Source organism: Bombus pyrosoma, linkage group LG10 (genome assembly GCF_014825855.1).
Source record: "Bombus pyrosoma isolate SC7728 linkage group LG10, ASM1482585v1, whole genome shotgun sequence".
Lineage (NCBI taxonomy): Eukaryota > Metazoa > Arthropoda > Insecta > Hymenoptera > Apidae > Bombus > Bombus pyrosoma.
In genome coordinates, this window is record NC_057779.1 from 7,979,107 (window position 1) to 7,998,721 (window position 19,615).

Genomic DNA, 19,615 nt, shown 5'->3' on the forward strand with positions numbered 1-19,615 from the left:
CATATTTTGTGACTAAATACATTTTATATTATAATGAAACGTACAATAATGATATAACTACGCACAAATTTGAAATATAATAAAACATATTATTGGATTCAGTTGGATCTGAAAAAAGTCTGTTGAATTGAAATTTTATGAGTATATGTATTTTTCAATATATAATATAGAAAAATGTAATGCATTGTTTTCATATATATTTAAATATAATAATATGCATGATATTACTTTTTCTTATAATTAAATATGTTATTCACAATTAATTATTAAATTTTTATGTATTCTAAAACCTATCGAAAAGTGAAGAAGCAGATATATGTATATTTAACCTACTCCACTAATAAAATTTCAGTATAAGAAGGACGAAGCCGCGTAACGTTATTGTGTAATATATACGGCTTATTTCTTTGTAATTAACTTGTAAAACAATTAATATAGAAATTTGTTATTGTTATTTATTCGAGAAGCGTTAAAAATTGTTGTACTTCCTAATATGACTAGGTAAGTCTCTAAAGTTTTAAGGTTATATTGTTATATTACGAATCAAAACACTCTAAAAACAATTACATTCGTTTTATTCCAACATATCCTTAGAAGATCTATACGATCATTTTTCTTTCACTTGCGATACGCAATAACTATCTGTATATTGAAATTTTAAATATTCGTGCTTTCAAGGGCATGTTTATTTAAAGACGTGTAATTAGAAAATCGTAGTTACAGCATAAAAAAGTAATGAATGAATTATGTGTAAAAATAATCTTTTAAGTACAATAATTTTTAGAAAAAAAATTGTTGAAAGTAACAAAATATGAATTCCATAAAAATTTTATAATTTCGCGGTTTTTAAAATACTTTGTTTTGATAGGTAACAACATGTTTAATGATATCAATGTGCATGTATGTATATATACATATAATATTTTCAAATTTGTATGTGATGTATGAATAAATTATTATAAATATATTTTACATCAAGTAAAAGTGAAAAATTAAAAATTACAGATCAAAAATAGAGTTAGGGGATGTAACACCACATAATATAAAACAGCTCAAACTCCTTAACCAAGTGGTGTTTCCAGTCTCGTACAATGAAAAATTTTATAAAGATGTGTTAGAAGCAGGAGAGCTAGCAAAGCTTGCATATTACAATGATATAGTGGTATGTCATATTTGTTTATATACTCAAACAATATATTGAAAAATATGTCAATATTTTGAATAAAAATTACTATTAATTTAATAGATTATAATATTATTTATTTCAGGTTGGTGCAGTTTGTTGTCGAGTAGATACTTCTGAAAATTCTAGACGTTTGTATATTATGACATTAGGATGTCTCTATCCTTATAGAAGATTAGGAATAGGTACTGTAATGGTACAACATGTTTTAAATTATGTTTACAAAGATGGAAACTTTGATTCAATTTTTCTGTAAGTATTTAATGAAATTTATTAAATATATTAAATTCCATTTGCAAATATTCTTATATAAATAATAATTATTACTTTTATATGTTACTTTTTGTTTACAGTCACGTTCAGATAAGTAATGAAGGGGCCATTGACTTTTATAAGAAATTTGGTTTTGAAATAGTAGAAACAAAGGAACATTATTACAAACGAATAGAACCCGCAGATGCTCATGTATTACAAAAAACTTTACGTCCTAAAACAAATCAAACAAATAATCAACAAAGTAATTAATAAAAATCGTTAATCATTAATTTATCACATCTCAAAAACTACATGTTTTCATAGTCTGGTAATAAAATTATTTTTATTGTACTTCCCAGTGTGTTATAAGTTATAAAATTAGAGTTTTATAAATAATTTAATAAAGTTGATAAATACAATGTACATCGACGTAAACAATATAACATAACAATTCTATAAATTATGAATACTCGTAACAAAAATTTATAATTTTCCAATTATTGCCAACATTATACATATCACTCTTTTATACCACTTCACTAAACTCACATTACATTTATAATACTTTATTTATGTCTAATACATTTAATAACTTGTGTAGCTGGAAAAAATATTATAATGGTTAGAACTGAAACAATCTCAAATATTTTGTACAATCAATATATCTATAGTCTTATTCTTTAAATATTTTCTGAGTAGAAAATTGAAAGCTAATTCGATTTTGTTGCAAATGCACATTCAGTAAACATAATACAAAGATATTACCATTTAAGTACAGTAACTTGAGATTATTTGATTTAAAATTATTTAAATACTGTGGTTATCATTAATAAAATATAAATATATAATATAAAATATGTAGATAGAAACACACTTATGACATTTATGCACCAGTGGATAAAGCTTTTGGCATATTGCAAATTATTGTGTCTTTGTACATAAAAAATCAATTAAAATTGGCATCTAAAAAATAACAAAGAAACATTTGTTCCCGCATATTAACATTCATGTATTAATGAGTATTTTTTATATCCATATAATTATAGTGTTAGTAGTTCTTGCAATCTTTTCACGCATAAATCTGATCCTTCAAATGCCTCTTTTGAAACCTATAAATTTAAATAATTTGATATAATAGAACATAATTTAATATTATTGATTTATTTGATGAGAAAAATATTTACTGGTGTTAAGTTAAGAAACCCATGAGGTAAACCTGGCAATATGTCAAGCGTGATTAATACACCAAGCGATCGAAGTTTTCTTGCGAACATGACAGAGTCATCCAGGCATGGATCCAACTCTAATGTCTATAATAAAACATTTTTATATATATATACATAAAAGATTACATATATATATATATATATATGTAATCTTTCTCGCATATTGTATTCCATACAAAATTTACTGTTTAAGAATTTACCAGCATTTTAACGGGTGGTAATTGTGCTAAAAGATGGTCTGCTGCAAGATAAGGACTTAAATATGGGTCTCTGGGTACTGTAAATATAAATTCCTCCATATTACTTTTCGCATTTTCTATATCCAGTTCTCTGGATTCTTTATGTCTTCCACTAAGAGACCATCCAAAAAAAGACCATGATTTATCATTCTTTGAAATATTGTTTTCTGTGCTAATAGTGCCATTTCCAATATGTGTTGAAGCATTTGTACCACAATTTCGATACAGTCCAAAAAATTTATTAACATATTCTTGAGATCTTGCTTCTTCCTGTAGATGTTCTGTCCCTGTTATGTTAGAGAATGTTCAGAGAGTATTTAAATGTAAAACCGACTATAATAAAAACAATGAACTGTAATAAAAGTTATATAATACATTTAAATTATTTTCTTAAAAAAATATCTTTGTTTAATCCATTACGTGTTTATATACCGTCAACTTCTGTTAAAGTAACAGAATTCAAAGTAGAATCAGATGGTAAGGATGCTAACTTATGTGCATCATTTGTTTCATCTCCATTAGGACTGAGAGCCAGCGCTATTAGATCGCTTTCACTCACTTCAGCAAAAGATTCTGATTCTGACTTAAAACAGTCAGATGCATATGCTTTTAAGCAACGTAGAAGAAATCCCATAGGTAATAATGGGTCTGTAAGGGAAAGTAATCGTGAAGGTGATAGCACAAAGTCAACAAGTATTGGTGTATATGCCATAAATATTCCATCAGGTTTTCTGATATTTAACTGTAAACATTTTAAGGTAACTCCCAAATTTAAATTGGCCCCAGCAGAATCACCTATAAAAATTTAATATACTTATTCATGAATATTATATATACAGCAATATTCACATAAAACTATGTTAAGAAGCTAACACCATGCTATATTTTATATCTTACCAGCGAAAAGTATTTTTTGAGCTGTACTCCCAAGCAATGTACTTGCATGATTTAATGCCCATGCATATGCATATAGCACTTCCTCGAGTGCACGAGGAAACGGAGCTTCAGGTGCTAAACTGTAATCTATACTTAAAATAGGTATACCGAGATTTATTGCCCAACTACGTAAGTATGTTTCATGAGATAGCGAAGTCTGTGCTACAAAACCTCCACCGTGACAATGAATTATTAATTCGTTGGACAGTCCATGCAGTTCTCCTCCTACTCCACCTGAACCAACCTGAGAGAAGCATGTACTGCACAGGAGTGAAACTGACGATTCATAAAAATTTCTACTCAATTAAAGGTAAAATAAAGATAAAAATAATAATGAAAATACTACTAAAATTGCAGATATATAAAGTATTATCTCTTATATATAAAGAATTATCTCTTTACCATTCCTAAACGACGTTTAGAACTAAACAGTCTAACATGTATTGGCTTTTTCCCAATATGGCTGTTTGGTATTGGAATTGAGACAGTTGATCCACTTAATGTAGGAAGTGTCAATTCTTCGGGTGGTATAGAAATTATTTGATTTATTGCCAAAGAAGGAGCTGTTATAGCAGGCAACCTACGTGTAAGATCTAAAACATATAATATTGTATATATAATATTGTATATATAATATTGTATATATAATATTGTATATAATATGTATAGACATTTTGAAGTAATTAAACTATAAACATAATGATATAATTATTACATTTAAAATAAATTATGCATATATTATCATTAAAAATCGCAGTATATTACCAGCCTCATTGAGAAACCAAAAAGCTTGACAAAATGAAATGTCAGCACGTTGAGACACATCAACAATACGACGTGCTCTTATTTCAGGATCTAACATGTACTTGACAGAATTAGCACATCTTGCTAATAATGTACCATTAGAATAAAAAGCTTCGCTGAATGTTGCCATACAAACCATTATAGTTTTTAATATGGGCTTTAAATTGTCATAAAACTGAAAACACAACATACTGAATTAGAAAATGTTAAAGTAGTTAATTACTAACTAAAGCTATATGTATAGATATCTTTATTAGTGTACCTGGAATCCCAAGCACCTGCCATAAAAGCAATACTGATTAATATTATCTACTTTACTTAAAATTTCATGTGGATTATGACTATCTCCTATAAAGAGAGATGGTTTTCCATCACTTAAATGTTCACTCCAAGAATAAAGAGTTTGTAAATGTTCTAAGCAAGTGCACAAAGATGCCAATAGCTGTGAGCAAGCCTCAATTTCTCTATAAATATTTGTACTTGTTAATATAACTTTAAATAAAAATATTTAATAATTTTATTTAGTGAATTTTAACGATTACCTCATGTAGTAACTTTTACGAAAAAATAAAGAGTCCTTCTGGCAATAAATTTGATGACAGACAGAACGAGAGTGAATAATACATTTGTCTATTAGCACTAGGAAACTTCTATATCCATTACCAGGTGTTTCCGCATCAAGGTCAAACATTGGTGCAATTCTACTAATTTCTTTGTATAATGGTTGTAACTGTACCAAATGATCTAATATAGCCATAAGCGCAGCTCTAATTCTAATGCTGTTCTCATCTTGATGCGACACAAAATATTCCGAATTAGCATGACATAGTTCCCGTAATGCTCCCCATTGTAAAGGCTCAACATCTTCAAATGGTCTGTCAAAGTCATCATCGAGTGACATCTGAGCTGTTCCCTGCCTAGTCATTTAGCAATAAATTTTTAATTGATTCCTTTACTACAAACAATAACCGTGGAATCTGCAACATAAACATTTATATTATTCTGTTATTTGTTGACAAAAACAAGTATTCTTATAATATATTTCGTAACAACATACTGCTATTTTTCAACATAATTAAAATATAATACACATAAAATATCGTTAATACGTACAAAATGAATGCGTTCATAATTGGTAATGAAGACTGATACCTGTTAGTACCTTTACAATTCATGATGTTAATCCGAATTAGGTTATCAAATTTTCTCAGGATATTTAAATTACGTTTAATTATTTTTTAACTTTCGATGTACACTGCATCATGCTTACATATATTAAACTCTTCGTATACATTGTATTGTATGTTAGGCAATAGCTTCTATTTTAAATTTGACATTTCCTAAATCTTTATTACGGTCGCCATATTGTTTTTTCGATCGATAGCATTATCTCACTGTAATAGCACCCGCTAGGTACGAATTAAGTGTTATTGACATGCATATGTTTGAACAATAAACTACATGTAACTAGCGAGAACATAGTTGTAAGATGGACTTAAAATAATTCTTGATCGGCTATTGTATTTATGCTAAGAGAAAATGATTATCTTTCTGTTTAATTCTAATGTAAATTAAAGACTAATCGTAACATTCATAAGCTTAAATTCATAAGAGCGATAGATTTTATCAATCAATTACTTGATAATTATTGACCTAATTAGAACAGATTATCGAAAGCTTGTGAATCCCTATTATTGAATGAGACTGAATTACTTAAATGATAATATCAACAATATAACAATTAGGAAGTACAAATATATAATAAATAATTTTATTATCGATATCGATAGGAATACTTACTAGACATATGTATGTCCCTAAGCTATGGATTTGTAACGATAGCTAAAGAAACCAAAGAAACGTATATATATGTACATGCGTTGTTTCGGTACCAATTTCGTCAGACTAATGGCAATGAACGACAAACAACAAATTACATTTCTACGATCGCGCTGCTATTACGTATTAGGTAATGCAGTCGCGTCAAGATGAATTAATCACAAAGATATACCAGTGATATCTAATAATACTCAAAAAAATAGATTTTCTTAGAAATTTGATTATCTAAGATTTTTGCTGTGAACTATACTTATATATGATCAGCACTAAGTACTATTGATTCATATTTAAAATTATACTGTGTATACTATATATTACGTATGAACTTAGTTCATTGCATGATAAAATCTTAATATTAATAAACGATATCATTTACCTCGTGAATATCTTCAGATATAAATATTTTGCAAATATGATTGATGCGTTATTCATAAGGAAATATTAAATGAAGAAAAGACAACTCAATTTTTGCCGCTGTCAAAAAGTAACTAACGTTCAACTAGTAATTATCTTTGTAATTTATTTATTGATAAGTAAAATTACATATATCCACAAACACAATACGTTCTTTTCACGGAGTGTATTAATGCGATAAAATTTGTGAGTGGCGAGGAGAAATCCTTGTGTGATGGAGAGAAAGAGGGAGACGGGGAGTTAGTTTAATCCTCCGGTTAGTAACTTTTCTACTCGTCGAAGAACGGTCACAGAAACGTTCTATAGCAAACGTGTAGTTTCCGATCCTACAATTAAAGGCAACTAAAAAATTATCCATCGTGTTTCCTCGATTTTTTCTCCTTTTTCTTTTTTTTTTTTTTTGCTTCGGTTCGACCAAGTGGGCGTTCATATGAAATATCAGATATTTTTTATCGAACCACGACGCTGATTAAGTCCATGCAACGTCGATCAATCGGTTCGCACAAAGCCAACATCTTAGTCGAGATATTCAGCTGCCGATAAACGATACATTACTGAACAACGCATAAAAACATATAAAAATGCGATACCAAAGTGAACTTTGATTTAAGCTTTGAGATCGCTTTGTTGTCAAATGGCAACGAATGCAGGAAGTAAGATCGAAAACTAATACAGCGCTGTGTGTAGGCGTGTACACGAGTATATATTGCACGTACAATCTTGCTCTCGCATCTCATCATTGTTACGATATTAAAGTTCATCGAAGACGCGATTGAATCGATAGAATCGTAAGAATCGATCTATACCGAAAGAACTGCAAAAATAAAGTTTAGTTCCGTTATTATTCCCATTTTCGCCGACTTCTAAGTCCGAACCGCTACGCAAAGGACGTATTTATTTTTCTCATTTTGTTCCTTCATTCTTAAATTTGTTTCCTCTTCTTCTTCTCCTTCCTCTTCTTCTTCTACTTCTTCTTCTTCTTCTTCTTCTTCTTCTTCTTCCTATTCCTCACTTCTCACGTATCTTTTTTTCCACATTTTTTTTTTCTTTTCTTTAAGCTAAAGTTTAATTACCTCGGTAAATATTTATTACCTCTTTACAAAAATCAATTCTTAAACTTATACAGAGTGGCTCGATGCAAATTCACAATATCTTGAAGTGAGAGTGTGACGGATGCTGCCGCCAAACCAACAGACTAAAACTGATATGCTTCGAAGGGACTTCCCAAGCTTTTTTTGTCCTTAATACTGATGACAGATTTATGTTCGCGTTTCCCTGATCAATTGTCATTGAAGAAACATTTTTTCTTTTTTTTTTTGTTTGTTTCTACTTCGACATTTGATCGAAGGGATGTTTCTTCTTCTGTTTTCTTCTTTTCCTTTTGTCTTTCTTCCTGGCGTGTATAAAGCTCTGCCAATATCTATGGCGAAAGTGCGTTACGCTATTCAAAAGATGGTACGCAAGATAAATTTGGCAAGCACTACAGGTGCTGTTCGCATCATATCTTTCGACAAATATAACGTATGATGAGCAACAGCACATCCGCCAACGTAGGCCAATCGACATATGGTCGCGTACCATCTCCATTCTTTTCTTTTCTTTCGTCGTATAATGGGTAAAAATCACTTAATAATTGGAATGATATCGCGATTAAAAGAAAGAATAGCATTTTTCGTGTCTTTTTTTCCTTTTTCATCAAAAACATGTTTCTTCCTCAACATCTGTGAATCCGTATCAAGTCAGTTTTTTTTATACGCGACGTGTCAATGTTTTTTTTTTTCTGTTCATTATAACGACTATATGCTATAGGTACATAATGTATAGTTAATTTGATAGGTGTACATGTATATGCATATGTATATATATATATATCTATGTATATATACTGTTCATATATTACACACACACACACACATACACACATGAACATATATATTTATATATAGATATTTATATTATTATTAACGCATTGATGCTATGCTTTTGTTGTATCTCCATAGACATATGGATAATTGCTATCATTTTAATATATCTAAAATAATATTTTTAACACTCAGCGATGCGCGAATGTGTGTGCCTGTGTATATACTTTTTTTTTTTTCATTGGCTCATTCTTTCACCGGAGTTGCGTGAGAGAAACAGTATGTTTAACTATGTCCGCTAAATAGGAAGGCAGCTGTTTCACGTGCGCTTAGGAATCCAAGGATTATTGTTCATTGTCCTCGATTTGCGCATTCGCTTAATTTATTTTAGCAAAAAATTAACAAGAAAGAGAGAAACCTTGTCGATAGAAAGAGAGACAGAGAGAAAGAGAGAAAGAGAGAAATCAAGTACAACTCTTTAATGTAGATAGTACTTAAAGTAGAAGCATCTTGAAAGATCGTCATTAACATAATACTTGCGCGACTAAAATTATTGATATTTTTTGTTGTTCGTAATTATACATAATGGTTATCGAATTGATATACGTATATATTAAAATATGGTTAATTTAATTAATACAAAGAAATATAATCTAAATAAAAATGAGACGTGCGATATTCATTGAAATTAAACGAAAGCTATGCTTTCCCACGCGACCCTGGCTAAAGCGCAGCCTACTACCTTTTGACCATATACAAATATATAAGCATTAAACGTGTAATATATTATCGTCATCATATATAATTAATATCCTAAGATAGTTATTGTATGAACCATCTTTCGAGAGAGAAAAAAAAAACGATGAAATAAAAAAAGGACAGAAACACGCTTGCCTTTAACAGTCGCCACTTATTCGACCTAAATCGGAGGTACTAATGCCACTCAAAAAAACTCCTGTGTTAAACTGTTCCTCTTATTCGGCAACCTCGACGTGATTCTTTCGATTCGTCCGTTTCCATCAAGGAAACACGACGATAACTCGGCCGAATCGAACAAAGCTGACGAATATTTTCCGTGCATACGTTCGGACAGCACCTCGATAAGATAGTGGACTTTTGTTATGGAATGATAAAATATCTTGCTTCTCGTTAGAACTTTAGATACGTTCATGATTCAATTTCTTATAAGTATAAAGTTGTATAATCTAAGTAGACGTTAAGTACTGAAAAGGTCGCTGAAAAAATCAGGCAGTGGGAATCGAACGGAGATGAAAAAACAGCTGCAATCACGAAGGTGAACGTGCATTTGATCGCCGTTCTGATATTTTAAGAGTGTCGTATAGAGCATACACGTATTTCTTTATCGTATAGTGCTATTTATTTAATATGCTTATCATTTCTTGTTCTTTTAAGTCGGATTATACTTTTATATTGCCACTGTGTAAGCTGCTATCGCTGCTACCATCTTTTTTTCTTATTGTTAGTTTCACGTATTATTTAAGCTGCGTTTACTTTTATTGCCATTTACTATCTCGAAAAATATCAGAACTCAGAAATATACAGCAAAGAGCGCAACAGCACGCATACTGTGAATGCGTCATCGACGAGATACGTTTCTTCCATCCCATACGCATTTCCTATTGCTGAAAAAAACAATGAATTCGTAACTGATCATAGTCCACAGCCTTCTAATCGAAGGGTATCGCGTATAACATTTAATATGAGTAATGATTCTCTTTTCATTCCTTTTCTTTTTTTTTTCTTCATCATGAGCGCTCCTTCCTGTGTTTAGTTTGTTAATAACATATATGACAACGAAACGAAAACAACGTGTATGAGATACTTCCGAAGACAACTTTACGCGCTTCCCATATGGCACATTGGCATGTTGTTTCCCTTTCGAATTGTCTCGCAGATAATCCTGGCAGTACGAGCGTGTGTTCTAGCTCGTAACACTTCTATCTACTACAGTGTTTTGTAATATTGCTTTATACATATCATAGATCATTAAATGTGGTCGTATAACGTCGCAAGCTATCATAAAGGGACGTTCACATAATGATACTGTATCGCAATACCTATTTCCCTATGGACAGATTGTATTCCATATATCACTAAGATGTAGATTTGTATACTTTCGGAATCTTCGGAAGAACCTCGAACCTGAAAGTTATCTTACACTAACGAAATACTATGACATTCTTGAAGAACATACGCGAAAACGGACAATTAAAGACCAGTTTCAAATAAAATCTCTTGTAGACCGAGGTGATTAAATTATTCTTTAATCTCGAAGTATTTATATGTAGGATTTTCATATCCATTGATCTGCATGTTTGCAACATGCCGCTCCTCTGGTGTAGCTGCTTGGTCAACTTCAATGAATCCCTGTTTAAAATCAGAAATATATGATTATACTGTATAAAATTTAGCTAAAAACTGATTAATGTTAATTTTAAAGAATATTAAAAATCTCAGTATAAATATCATATAATAATAAAATCACGAGTATTTAATTTTTACTTCGATTAAAACAGTCTTCTTTATGTACCTGACTGTGGGGGCTTCTTGCACTGCGTCTTTTGAATACTGCTATGCCTACCACTGCTGCAGCCATAAGTGCGATTCCAGCAAACGCAAGTGTGAAGTAGACAGATCGACTTTCCCTGTGATACATCTCCCTTCTCACAGAGTAACCCTATATAACAAAAGGGACAGAAATATGTTCATATTATGATATTTCTTGGATATTATTATTCAGGCAATTTAATGACTATATTTACCGGTTCAGAGTGGGAAATATCGTGTGTCATGCTGTGAGCTGCCCTTACAAGTCCTTCACTGTGCATAGCTGCCACTGCGGACGGTTGCTCTGGTGGCTGTTGAATATCCTTGTTGTCATTTATCGAGTCATTTTCTTCCTGTTGCGCCTGTTCCGTACGTAACTCGCCACGTTCAGCCTTGCGTTGCTCCTTGCGTACTCGTTCCAGTAGTTTTTGATGCTCTTTTTCTATAAATCAATGAAGTATATTTAAATATGGTTCTTATCGAATTTTGTCGCTTTAACGATTTGTCGCTTTAAACATTATCGATAAGAGCTGAGGGAGCAAAATACAATAAATCACATTTTTTTTATAAGAAAGAGAGAAATTCAGTCACTAAAGTTGTCCTTTTCCTTGTTTCTGGGATAAACATGTATTTTTTCGCTGTCACCATAATTTAAAAAACGTTACTTACTATAATATTAAAAGATTGTTTATCTTGGTAGTTACATGTCTTTACTTTTTTCAAAGCTTCATCGACTATGTCTTTACATCGAACAGGTTTCTTTCCATTTTTAGCCAAATTTATATTACAATATTCCTTCTTATCAGAAAATCAAGTCAAGAGTATTCTTATTATGTTCTTTCACTACGTTCTTCATTCGTTAAATTTCGAAGTTACCTTGCTGCTTACTGGTAACGTCAGCCTGATATTTATCTAAGATGGCTGCTTCCGCTTCTCGTGTCATCGCTAGCAGCAGTCCAGGAGTCTCATCTTTGCTCCTGAGGGCCAAAACGTAATCATCCATAAGGCGGCCAATTTTTGCGCTTAAATCAGGATACCTAAATATAACGAACGAAATACATATAGTGTTCTATTAAGTCAAAATATATGTATTTTTTCTGCACTGTCAAAATCTGGAATCTGATATTCTAAGACGTTGACTGTTACGTTATATCGACCGACACGTTACCGTTCTAGCATCAACAGACTCTGATTGGTAATTCTATCGATCTCTGCCAAGTGTTCCAATGTTGCTGGCTTCTCGCGTTGAGCTTGTTCCAAGCTGCTATCCAGCAGATGTTTGTAATGAGCAATAGTATGGTGCCTGTCTTTGTGAAGAGCCCGAAGCAATTTCTGAAGACATTTCTGAATACGATGCATCTGAACAAGAAATAAGAGGATGATATATTATTCGCGGATTTGCGAGTGGAATACTTAAATACAGAATATTTCTATATGGAACTCTATGAAATGTAAAAATATGGAATATAGAATATCTTTTGAGAAGCTTACATTTGGTGGAGTTTCGTTCAGAGCAGCTGTGTAGCACGACATTGCTTCCTCGTTTCTTTGTTTAACAGCTTCCTGTAAATCAATACCATACATAATAAATATTATACTTTTTCCTCTTTCTTTCTCTTTTCGTATACACGATGTATATAATTAAGCAATGAACGGCGCTGATTTTAGTAAACAATGAGATCCATATATTATGATATATTTTGTAATCTAAGTGGAGATAATTTACTAGTACGAAACAAATTCGTATATATATATAATTCTACTATGTATCAATTAAGATAATATTACAATTATGCGTTTCTCTTTGTATTAAAATCAAATTAAACTGAAATTCTCTTAATTCCAACATTTTAGAAAGGGAGAGAATATCATTAGTTGGAAACAATATAGTTTCCAAAGTTTGAAACGATATTCATAATATAAATTAGACATGTAAGTGTGTGTACATGCAAATTTAGAAGATCGTCTATTTTAAATACATCATGATGGGTCTGCATGAACTAATTTCGAGAATAAAGCAAAAGAATAAACCAAAGCAAATAAAACAATAAATATATTACATCAACTAAATCTTTAAAAACCCAATATATTACCCTGTTCGGTAAGGAATACGACATTTAAAAAATACGAAGAAGAATAATATAATTATTATTACGATTCGCATATAGGAGTGTCCTTCGGCTACTGAAATCTATCCACGACTGTCTCCTTTCTAAATGCTCGTCACCTGCATCGATTATTCTACTCAAATCACGTACTTGTACTCTTTGTTGATGCATAGCGCTCAACTGATGTTTCTCCGCGGCACCGCTCTCTTCCAGAGCAGCAACGGTTTCCTGGAATCGCGCGGTCATCCATCGTTTGAAAGCATCAGCTGCGACCGGGTCATGGGCACGAATGTCTTGATATTTCTCTTCGAGATCACTCCAGTCCTTCATCACCTGAAAACGTTGTAGCACAAAGATTTCGACACTAGTGTCCCGCGAGATAATAGCTATCTCTGGAAACTCGACCGCTTATTTTTCTCTGTCGTTCGTAATAGCTGTCTGTCGAAACTGTTTATTTCCTCATTCGATAAATTTACATCATTCGTGATTCAACGAAAGCGAAGAAGCAAAAACAAGGAAAATCGAATGAAAGCAAAAGTGAATAACGGAGTGAACAAGAATGAAAAAAAAAAAAATTGAAGGAAAAGACAATAATATCGTTCGGTTTATTTAAGGAAAAATGAATGAATGAAAAGCGAAAGCTAGGTGGTAACAACACCTGCTTACTTTCGTTACTTTCTCCTTGTGCACCTCTTCCAGCCTCATTTGTGCTTGCTTGTAGCTCTGGTGCTCGGAACGAGGATCGAAATGAGTCAGATACGGATCCGGTGTGCTCTGCGATTGAGAGGACTGTTGTGTGCTGGTGCTAACTGGCAACGGCATCGCGGTCACGTCCTGTTTCGGTTTCTCCGTGGTTGAAACTGTCGTTGACAATCGACTGGACAGAATGTGCGTACATCTCTCGTTAGTAAATGAACGTTACATTATTCACGATTATACGATAATCACGTGGAATTTATTGGTAAAATTTAATGGTATTAAGTAGATCGGTAATTATTAATTTTTAATCGAAACTAGGTAATCTCTAAATAATGTCCTTGAGGATTTTGTTCCACCTGAAACGATATAACTATATATATATATATATATCGAATACTTGATCTTAAGTGAACACGGTATATAACTGGTTCTTATCGATTAAAATTATATTTAATATTTATGAGTTAAGCTTGCAGGTTCGATGCAAATTTACCTCGTCGTGGTGTCGTAATTGTAATCGTCGAGATATTCTTCGTCGCTCTCGTCATCGTCGGGTTGATCGCTAAGCACGTCCTCGGGATCAGCTTCAGAGTCATCTTCGTCGTCTGCGTCGGTGTCCAGGCCATCGTCATCTTCGAGATCATCCTCGTCTTCGTCGAGATCCTCGTCCATACCCTTGGGAATCGGCAGGTCGATCGGTTTCTTGGCTTTCATATTTTCTGCAAATTACACATAAATGTAAATAATATTTTACCGAGATCGTCGGACTTGTTAAAATTCGTCACATTCCGCCCAAGTTTTGTCCGCCGTTTGAAGAAAACTCTTCTGACATTCCAAATTATCCCTCCTTCTATCTGAAGTGATTAACCAGTTAGCTGTTTCCGACGAGTATACTCGTCGCGAAGAAGCGGCAACGTTTTGCGTTACGACGAGCCCTGTCGATAATAAAATTCAAAGATAAAAAGGTTTATTCTTTTTCTAACTCTATTTTCTGTGATTCGATTGCAACAGTCACGCATACTCTGTGTTCGACGAGTATACTCTACGTTTTAGGTACGCGCTTTTCAAAGTTTTCAAAGAAATCGCAACAGCTAACTGGTTGACTGCTAAGATCGAGAGGTATATGAAAATTCTTTATTCGATGTCGAAATAGAGTGAAACTACCGTTTTCAGTAAATTCTTTCTGAAAGAGAAGTAGCAAATCGATCGAAACAACTTATTTGCCGAAACCGTCATTTGACTTCGTTTCAAGTCAAATCTTTGCACATCCACCTGACACAGGCTGACACGTATGCAGTGCGACGAAAATCCTTTCTATTCACCGACATCCTTTCAACGAGGATTTAAATTCGTATTACGCGACGCATAAAGAAAAATTTGAATCCCGCTCGGCAAAACGACAGAGACAGAAACAGAAGGAGAGAGAGAGAGAGAGAGAGAGTCACGGAATTAATTTGCATAGCTAACATAAAAGCTGCCGATAGTACTACACGGAGAGCGAATGCAAATTGCAGGGGAGGTACAGACCGCGGAGATCGCGCATTTCGAAATCCGCCTGTCCGTTGCATCTCCGGCGAGGCGATGTTTTCCCGCGACTCGCGTCCCTTTTCCACCGTGAAAAACTCTAATTTGTCTCTGTTATGTTGAAGAGGACAGCCGTCTTGACTAACTAGGTTCTCGAGATGTCCCATTCTCCGAGAATAGACACGCTGATGAGCTGACTTCTCGAGTTCTGCAAAGGCAGACAAAAGCTTCGCCCGTCGTATCCTCGCCGCTATCCTTTTATCTGGGTCACGTGGCGGTTGTGTTGGCACTTTTTCCATCGAGAATATCGTCCGGCTATTGCACGAACGTATCGACGTATCGTCGTTGATCGAACCCGCCCCTGGAGGGGACACTCATCCGCAAGTTTCCAACGACGAAGGAAGGAAATATCAAGATTTGACCGACGATATACCGAAAAGAAACGGGGGACCGACGATCAACCCCTCCGGCCGACCGATACCGAGGGCTTTCCACGTATTTTCACGGACACAGAGGGAAAGAACGCTTTGTCAGTTCGTCCGTGAAAATCGCCGCCGTTGAAAACCGTGCACAGCTGGACGCTCGGCTCTCTTAAAAATAGCGGCATAAACAAAATGTGCAAACAAGTAACTCGTCACCGTTACCTGTCGTCCCCTATCAGTCTTCTCCGAGTAGAAGAATTTGACGGTAGGAAAGTTGGACGTGTCGCCGAACTGGCCGTATAATTTGAAATAAGGTAATTTTAAGAGAATTTGCTGGCATTGTTTGCCGCTTCGAACACCGATTCTTATATTAAAGGAATACTCTCCAGGTCTCTGAAGAAGCATACCTTATTTACAATATTTTATAATATTCTTTATTAAAAAGAATATATAATCTAAGAGATTGAAGAATATAATCTACGAAATCGCCAACCGTCTTTTACTTATTATATCAGATTTAATCATCACCCTTTTCCTTAATTCAACTTTTCATCTTTCTGACGGTTACAACCCTCTGAGAAATTATAAGCTCTGAAACCCCTAAACTTCTACCTTCTTTCCACCGGCCAATGTAGAAAATAAATGATTATTCTCCATTCTCCAACTGATTCTTTCTCTTGCTATACGATAGAATCACCTCTCTCTCTCTCTCTCTCTCTCTCTCTCTCTCTCTCTCTCTCTCTTTCTATCTCCTCCTCTTCGTGATTCAGACTTCGTCACAAGCTTGTCAACACGGCGTACATAATAAACCCGGCAGAAGCACCACCCTACGAGCGGTGGTTGGTCGACGATGGTTGCGGTGGCGGAGGTTGGAATTTCGTCGGTGATTCATCGGTCATTCCTATTGATCAGTAAGCTCGAGGGTGGAAAGCCAAGGGGACGTGTCGCGAATCAAGCCAGCAGACAGTGCGGCTACGATGGATAAGCGTATTGGCTGCAATTTATTAGCTACACACGTACAGCAGGCATATCGGCATCGTGTATTGAAAAGAAAAGATGCGCAGGAACGGGCAAAACCATAGTATTACGTTGCGCAGTCGTCGGGAACGTCGACGGTCGTTATTGATTGCACGAGCGAGTAAGATAGAAGCGGCAAGGGTAAACTACCCCGTGGAGAAACGGAGAGGGTGAATCGAAGTGTACCCACTTTCTTAATGCACTCTCTTTCTCTCTCTTTCTCTCTCTCTCCATCACCTTCTTTCTCCGTTTCTTCCTTTCTCTCTCTCTTTCTCTCCCGTTTTCAAGCTGCCCGAACGACGCTCGATCGCAAATAGAGCACAAAGTAGCGATGCGATCAAGTTCAACGTGTACGTTACCGTTGATAAGTAAACTGCGGATGTTTATGTAAAGTCAGATTTTCATGAACGTAATTGGAAATACGGAGCTTACAGTCAATCGCGAAAGTCTATGTACATAGACATCCCTTAAATACGAAATACTCGAGTAAAAAGGCTGGTTCTACGAATTTCCACATTGGCTGACGTACAGTGGCTCGCGAAAGTATCTAAACTTGGAGATTAATGTACGGTACGAACAATGGTGTTCAGCGTGCGATTTAGCGACGAAGATACAGCATCGATAAATATTTCGGCTCGCTGGTACAGCGTATAATTGGCCGTTCGAATCTAATTTTCCGACGTACTTGAACTCATGGCTTGCACGAGCCTCGCTATCAGACGGCTGTTCGCGATCAATATCGAGCGAGGAACGAACAGACGCGGGTTTTAATTATTAAAGTAATTTGCGTTATTAGAACGTTCAATTCTTATTAAATCGTCCTTTTTCTCGTCGTTCGTTCGCTTCTCGGGTACGTCGTGCTTTTTAAACGGTTCGCACGTCACAGGCACGTTTTCCAAACGTTAAGTCTCCTTTGTCACCTCGTTAAAAGCTTACATACATCGATGATTAACGGAACAACGAGGAGAATCGTTGAAACGATTCAATGATACTACGAGGTTCGATGAATTCCAGAATGGTATTGCTCGACGTGGCGAAAAAGGGCCCGATTTAAAGCGAGAATGGAACGCGAGAGAACGACAAAGAACGCGTTTTTCCCAGCTAACGCTGATACTATTTACTCGAATAGATAAATCGGGCTACGTAATATTTTCCATCGTTTTGCGCGCGGGTCGGGTTACAATAACACGTTTTCCTTTCCAGCGATCAAACGTCGGGCCGCGAGTTCGACTCCTATGTTGTTCGAAACACGCGACTCGTGAGAATGAATCGATAACTACATACACGCGGACACAAAATAAGGCCAACATGTTTTACCGACTTTACATCGTAAGCAGAATCGATCGTTATTCGAATAAATTTTTATTTCGATAATTATTCGAACAGACCAACTGTTCCATATCTTTATTCGCGAATACCTGGTTTTTCGTCATTTACGATCGAAGCTCGCTATAAGTATCGGTATCGGTGAGGACGAATTATTTAACTTCGACTCTGCTTCGCTTTATATTCATAGCTACGTTTTCCAATAATAATCATGCAACGAGCTACTGTGAGTTGCAACGACAACGGCAGAGCGTGCAAAATACAAAGTATCTACTATTATCGCCTATATACATCTGAAACATGTTGCAATGCACGGATCGAGTTCTAGATTTCACGATACAACTTACGGTTGAGACGGTAAGACGAATTTCAATAGGAATATGACGGGTAGGAAAACATGCGAACTAGTCTTTTGTTCATTTTCTGGCCTTTTATGTGTTAATCGATAAATTCCCTGGATTTCGAAAAATATCCCTGACATTAAGATAATCGTTTTCTTCTGGCATCGAACAGCGGGATTTTTGAACAAGACATAGTCGAAAATGAGGACGATCTACGAAGGTTTACGATGCAAGTCTTCTAAAAGCAGTTAAATCGACGAATTTTCGGAACTTTGGTCTAGTCGGAAATATAATTATCTCTCTGAGTTTCGGAGAGACTGGAAGACGAACGTTTCATTGCGAAACCAAACGAAAAGACAATTTCACATGGGGTGGGATTACAGGAAGGGACAACGTAGGATTAATTGGCAATGGGGTAGATTTGAACGAAAATTAGAAAAAAGATAGAAAATGTAATTTACTGTCAAAAATATCGCTTCATGAATTTCGTTTAATCTGCTGTACGAAATACAGCGATAAAGTTTCGAGCGCGATTCTCTTTCCGGTAAAATTGCAACAATGTGAATAATCACATTCATCCGCTGTATAATCAGATTACGTTTTTCATCGATATGCGCAAGGCAAACACTGTTAATTATTTTAGTTATTGCAAACATTGTTTTTTTTTTTGGTTGTTGTAAAAACGTGCGTGAGACGCGTGTTGCAAGAAAAATGGAATATAAAATTTAAAACAAATGGCTGTAGCAAAATTTTTCATAAAATATGGCCAATCGTCGAGAGTTTATGGAAAGACGAACAGGATTTATGGAAATTCCATCACGTTGAAACCAGGCGTTTTTCATTCGGTAAAAG

General features: G+C 34.5%; 3 protein-coding genes across 14 annotated transcripts in view; 1 reads left to right on the top strand and 2 right to left on the bottom strand.

Annotated features, from left to right (window-relative positions):
• The first annotated feature begins 264 nt into the window (after nucleotides 1-264).
• Nucleotides 265-1,789, top strand: LOC122571735 (probable N-acetyltransferase san). Of its 2 annotated transcripts, XM_043735821.1 has the most exons (5): nucleotides 265-501; nucleotides 869-900; nucleotides 1,006-1,162; nucleotides 1,269-1,435; nucleotides 1,537-1,789. In XM_043735821.1, exons 2-5 carry the CDS (start codon nucleotides 884-886, stop codon nucleotides 1,706-1,708), a joined length of 513 nt encoding a protein of 170 aa, XP_043591756.1. In that variant the 5' UTR covers nucleotides 265-501; nucleotides 869-883; the 3' UTR covers nucleotides 1,709-1,789. The 2 variants fall into 2 exon arrangements, with proteins under 2 accessions (XP_043591756.1, XP_043591757.1); XM_043735822.1 differs by lacking the exon at nucleotides 869-900 and having other exon boundaries at nucleotides 281-501.
• A 27-nt stretch (nucleotides 1,790-1,816) lies between these two features.
• On the bottom strand, nucleotides 1,817-6,732 carry LOC122571728 (hormone-sensitive lipase). 5 transcript variants are annotated; one of them, XM_043735808.1, is made up of 10 exons: nucleotides 6,444-6,732; nucleotides 5,186-5,620; nucleotides 4,906-5,107; nucleotides 4,605-4,818; nucleotides 4,242-4,432; nucleotides 3,801-4,083; nucleotides 3,336-3,698; nucleotides 2,865-3,190; nucleotides 2,623-2,748; nucleotides 1,817-2,547 (listed from the first exon to the last, which is right to left on the bottom strand). In XM_043735808.1, the coding sequence occupies exons 2-10, from the start codon at nucleotides 5,566-5,568 to the stop codon at nucleotides 2,479-2,481; spliced, it is 2,157 nt and encodes a 718-aa protein (XP_043591743.1). In that variant the 5' UTR covers nucleotides 5,569-5,620; nucleotides 6,444-6,732; the 3' UTR covers nucleotides 1,817-2,478. The 5 variants fall into 5 exon arrangements, with proteins under 5 accessions (XP_043591743.1, XP_043591744.1, XP_043591741.1 ...); XM_043735809.1 differs by lacking the exon at nucleotides 6,444-6,732 and adding an exon at nucleotides 5,914-6,051; XM_043735806.1 differs by lacking the exon at nucleotides 6,444-6,732 and adding an exon at nucleotides 5,806-6,038.
• A 256-nt stretch (nucleotides 6,733-6,988) lies between these two features.
• The window catches only part of LOC122571730 (amyloid-beta-like protein), a 49,021-nt gene continuing 36,394 nt past the window's right edge, over nucleotides 6,989-19,615 (bottom strand). For 3 of the 7 annotated variants that reach the window (XM_043735811.1, XM_043735810.1, XM_043735813.1), the window contains 9 exons: nucleotides 14,627-14,852; nucleotides 14,101-14,311; nucleotides 13,585-13,767; nucleotides 12,818-12,889; nucleotides 12,495-12,685; nucleotides 12,203-12,363; nucleotides 11,542-11,768; nucleotides 11,310-11,456; nucleotides 6,989-11,146 (listed from right to left, as the gene is read on the bottom strand). In XM_043735811.1, coding sequence (XP_043591746.1) covers nucleotides 11,036-11,146; nucleotides 11,310-11,456; nucleotides 11,542-11,768; nucleotides 12,203-12,363; nucleotides 12,495-12,685; nucleotides 12,818-12,889; nucleotides 13,585-13,767; nucleotides 14,101-14,311; nucleotides 14,627-14,852 — 1,529 coding nt within the window. In that variant the 3' untranslated portion in view covers nucleotides 6,989-11,035. The remainder of the gene's footprint in view (nucleotides 11,147-11,309; nucleotides 11,457-11,541; nucleotides 11,769-12,202; nucleotides 12,364-12,494; nucleotides 12,686-12,817; nucleotides 12,890-13,584; nucleotides 13,768-14,100; nucleotides 14,312-14,626; nucleotides 14,853-19,615) is intronic. The other 4 variants (XR_006318201.1, XM_043735812.1, XM_043735814.1 and 1 more) reach the window with 4 other exon arrangements.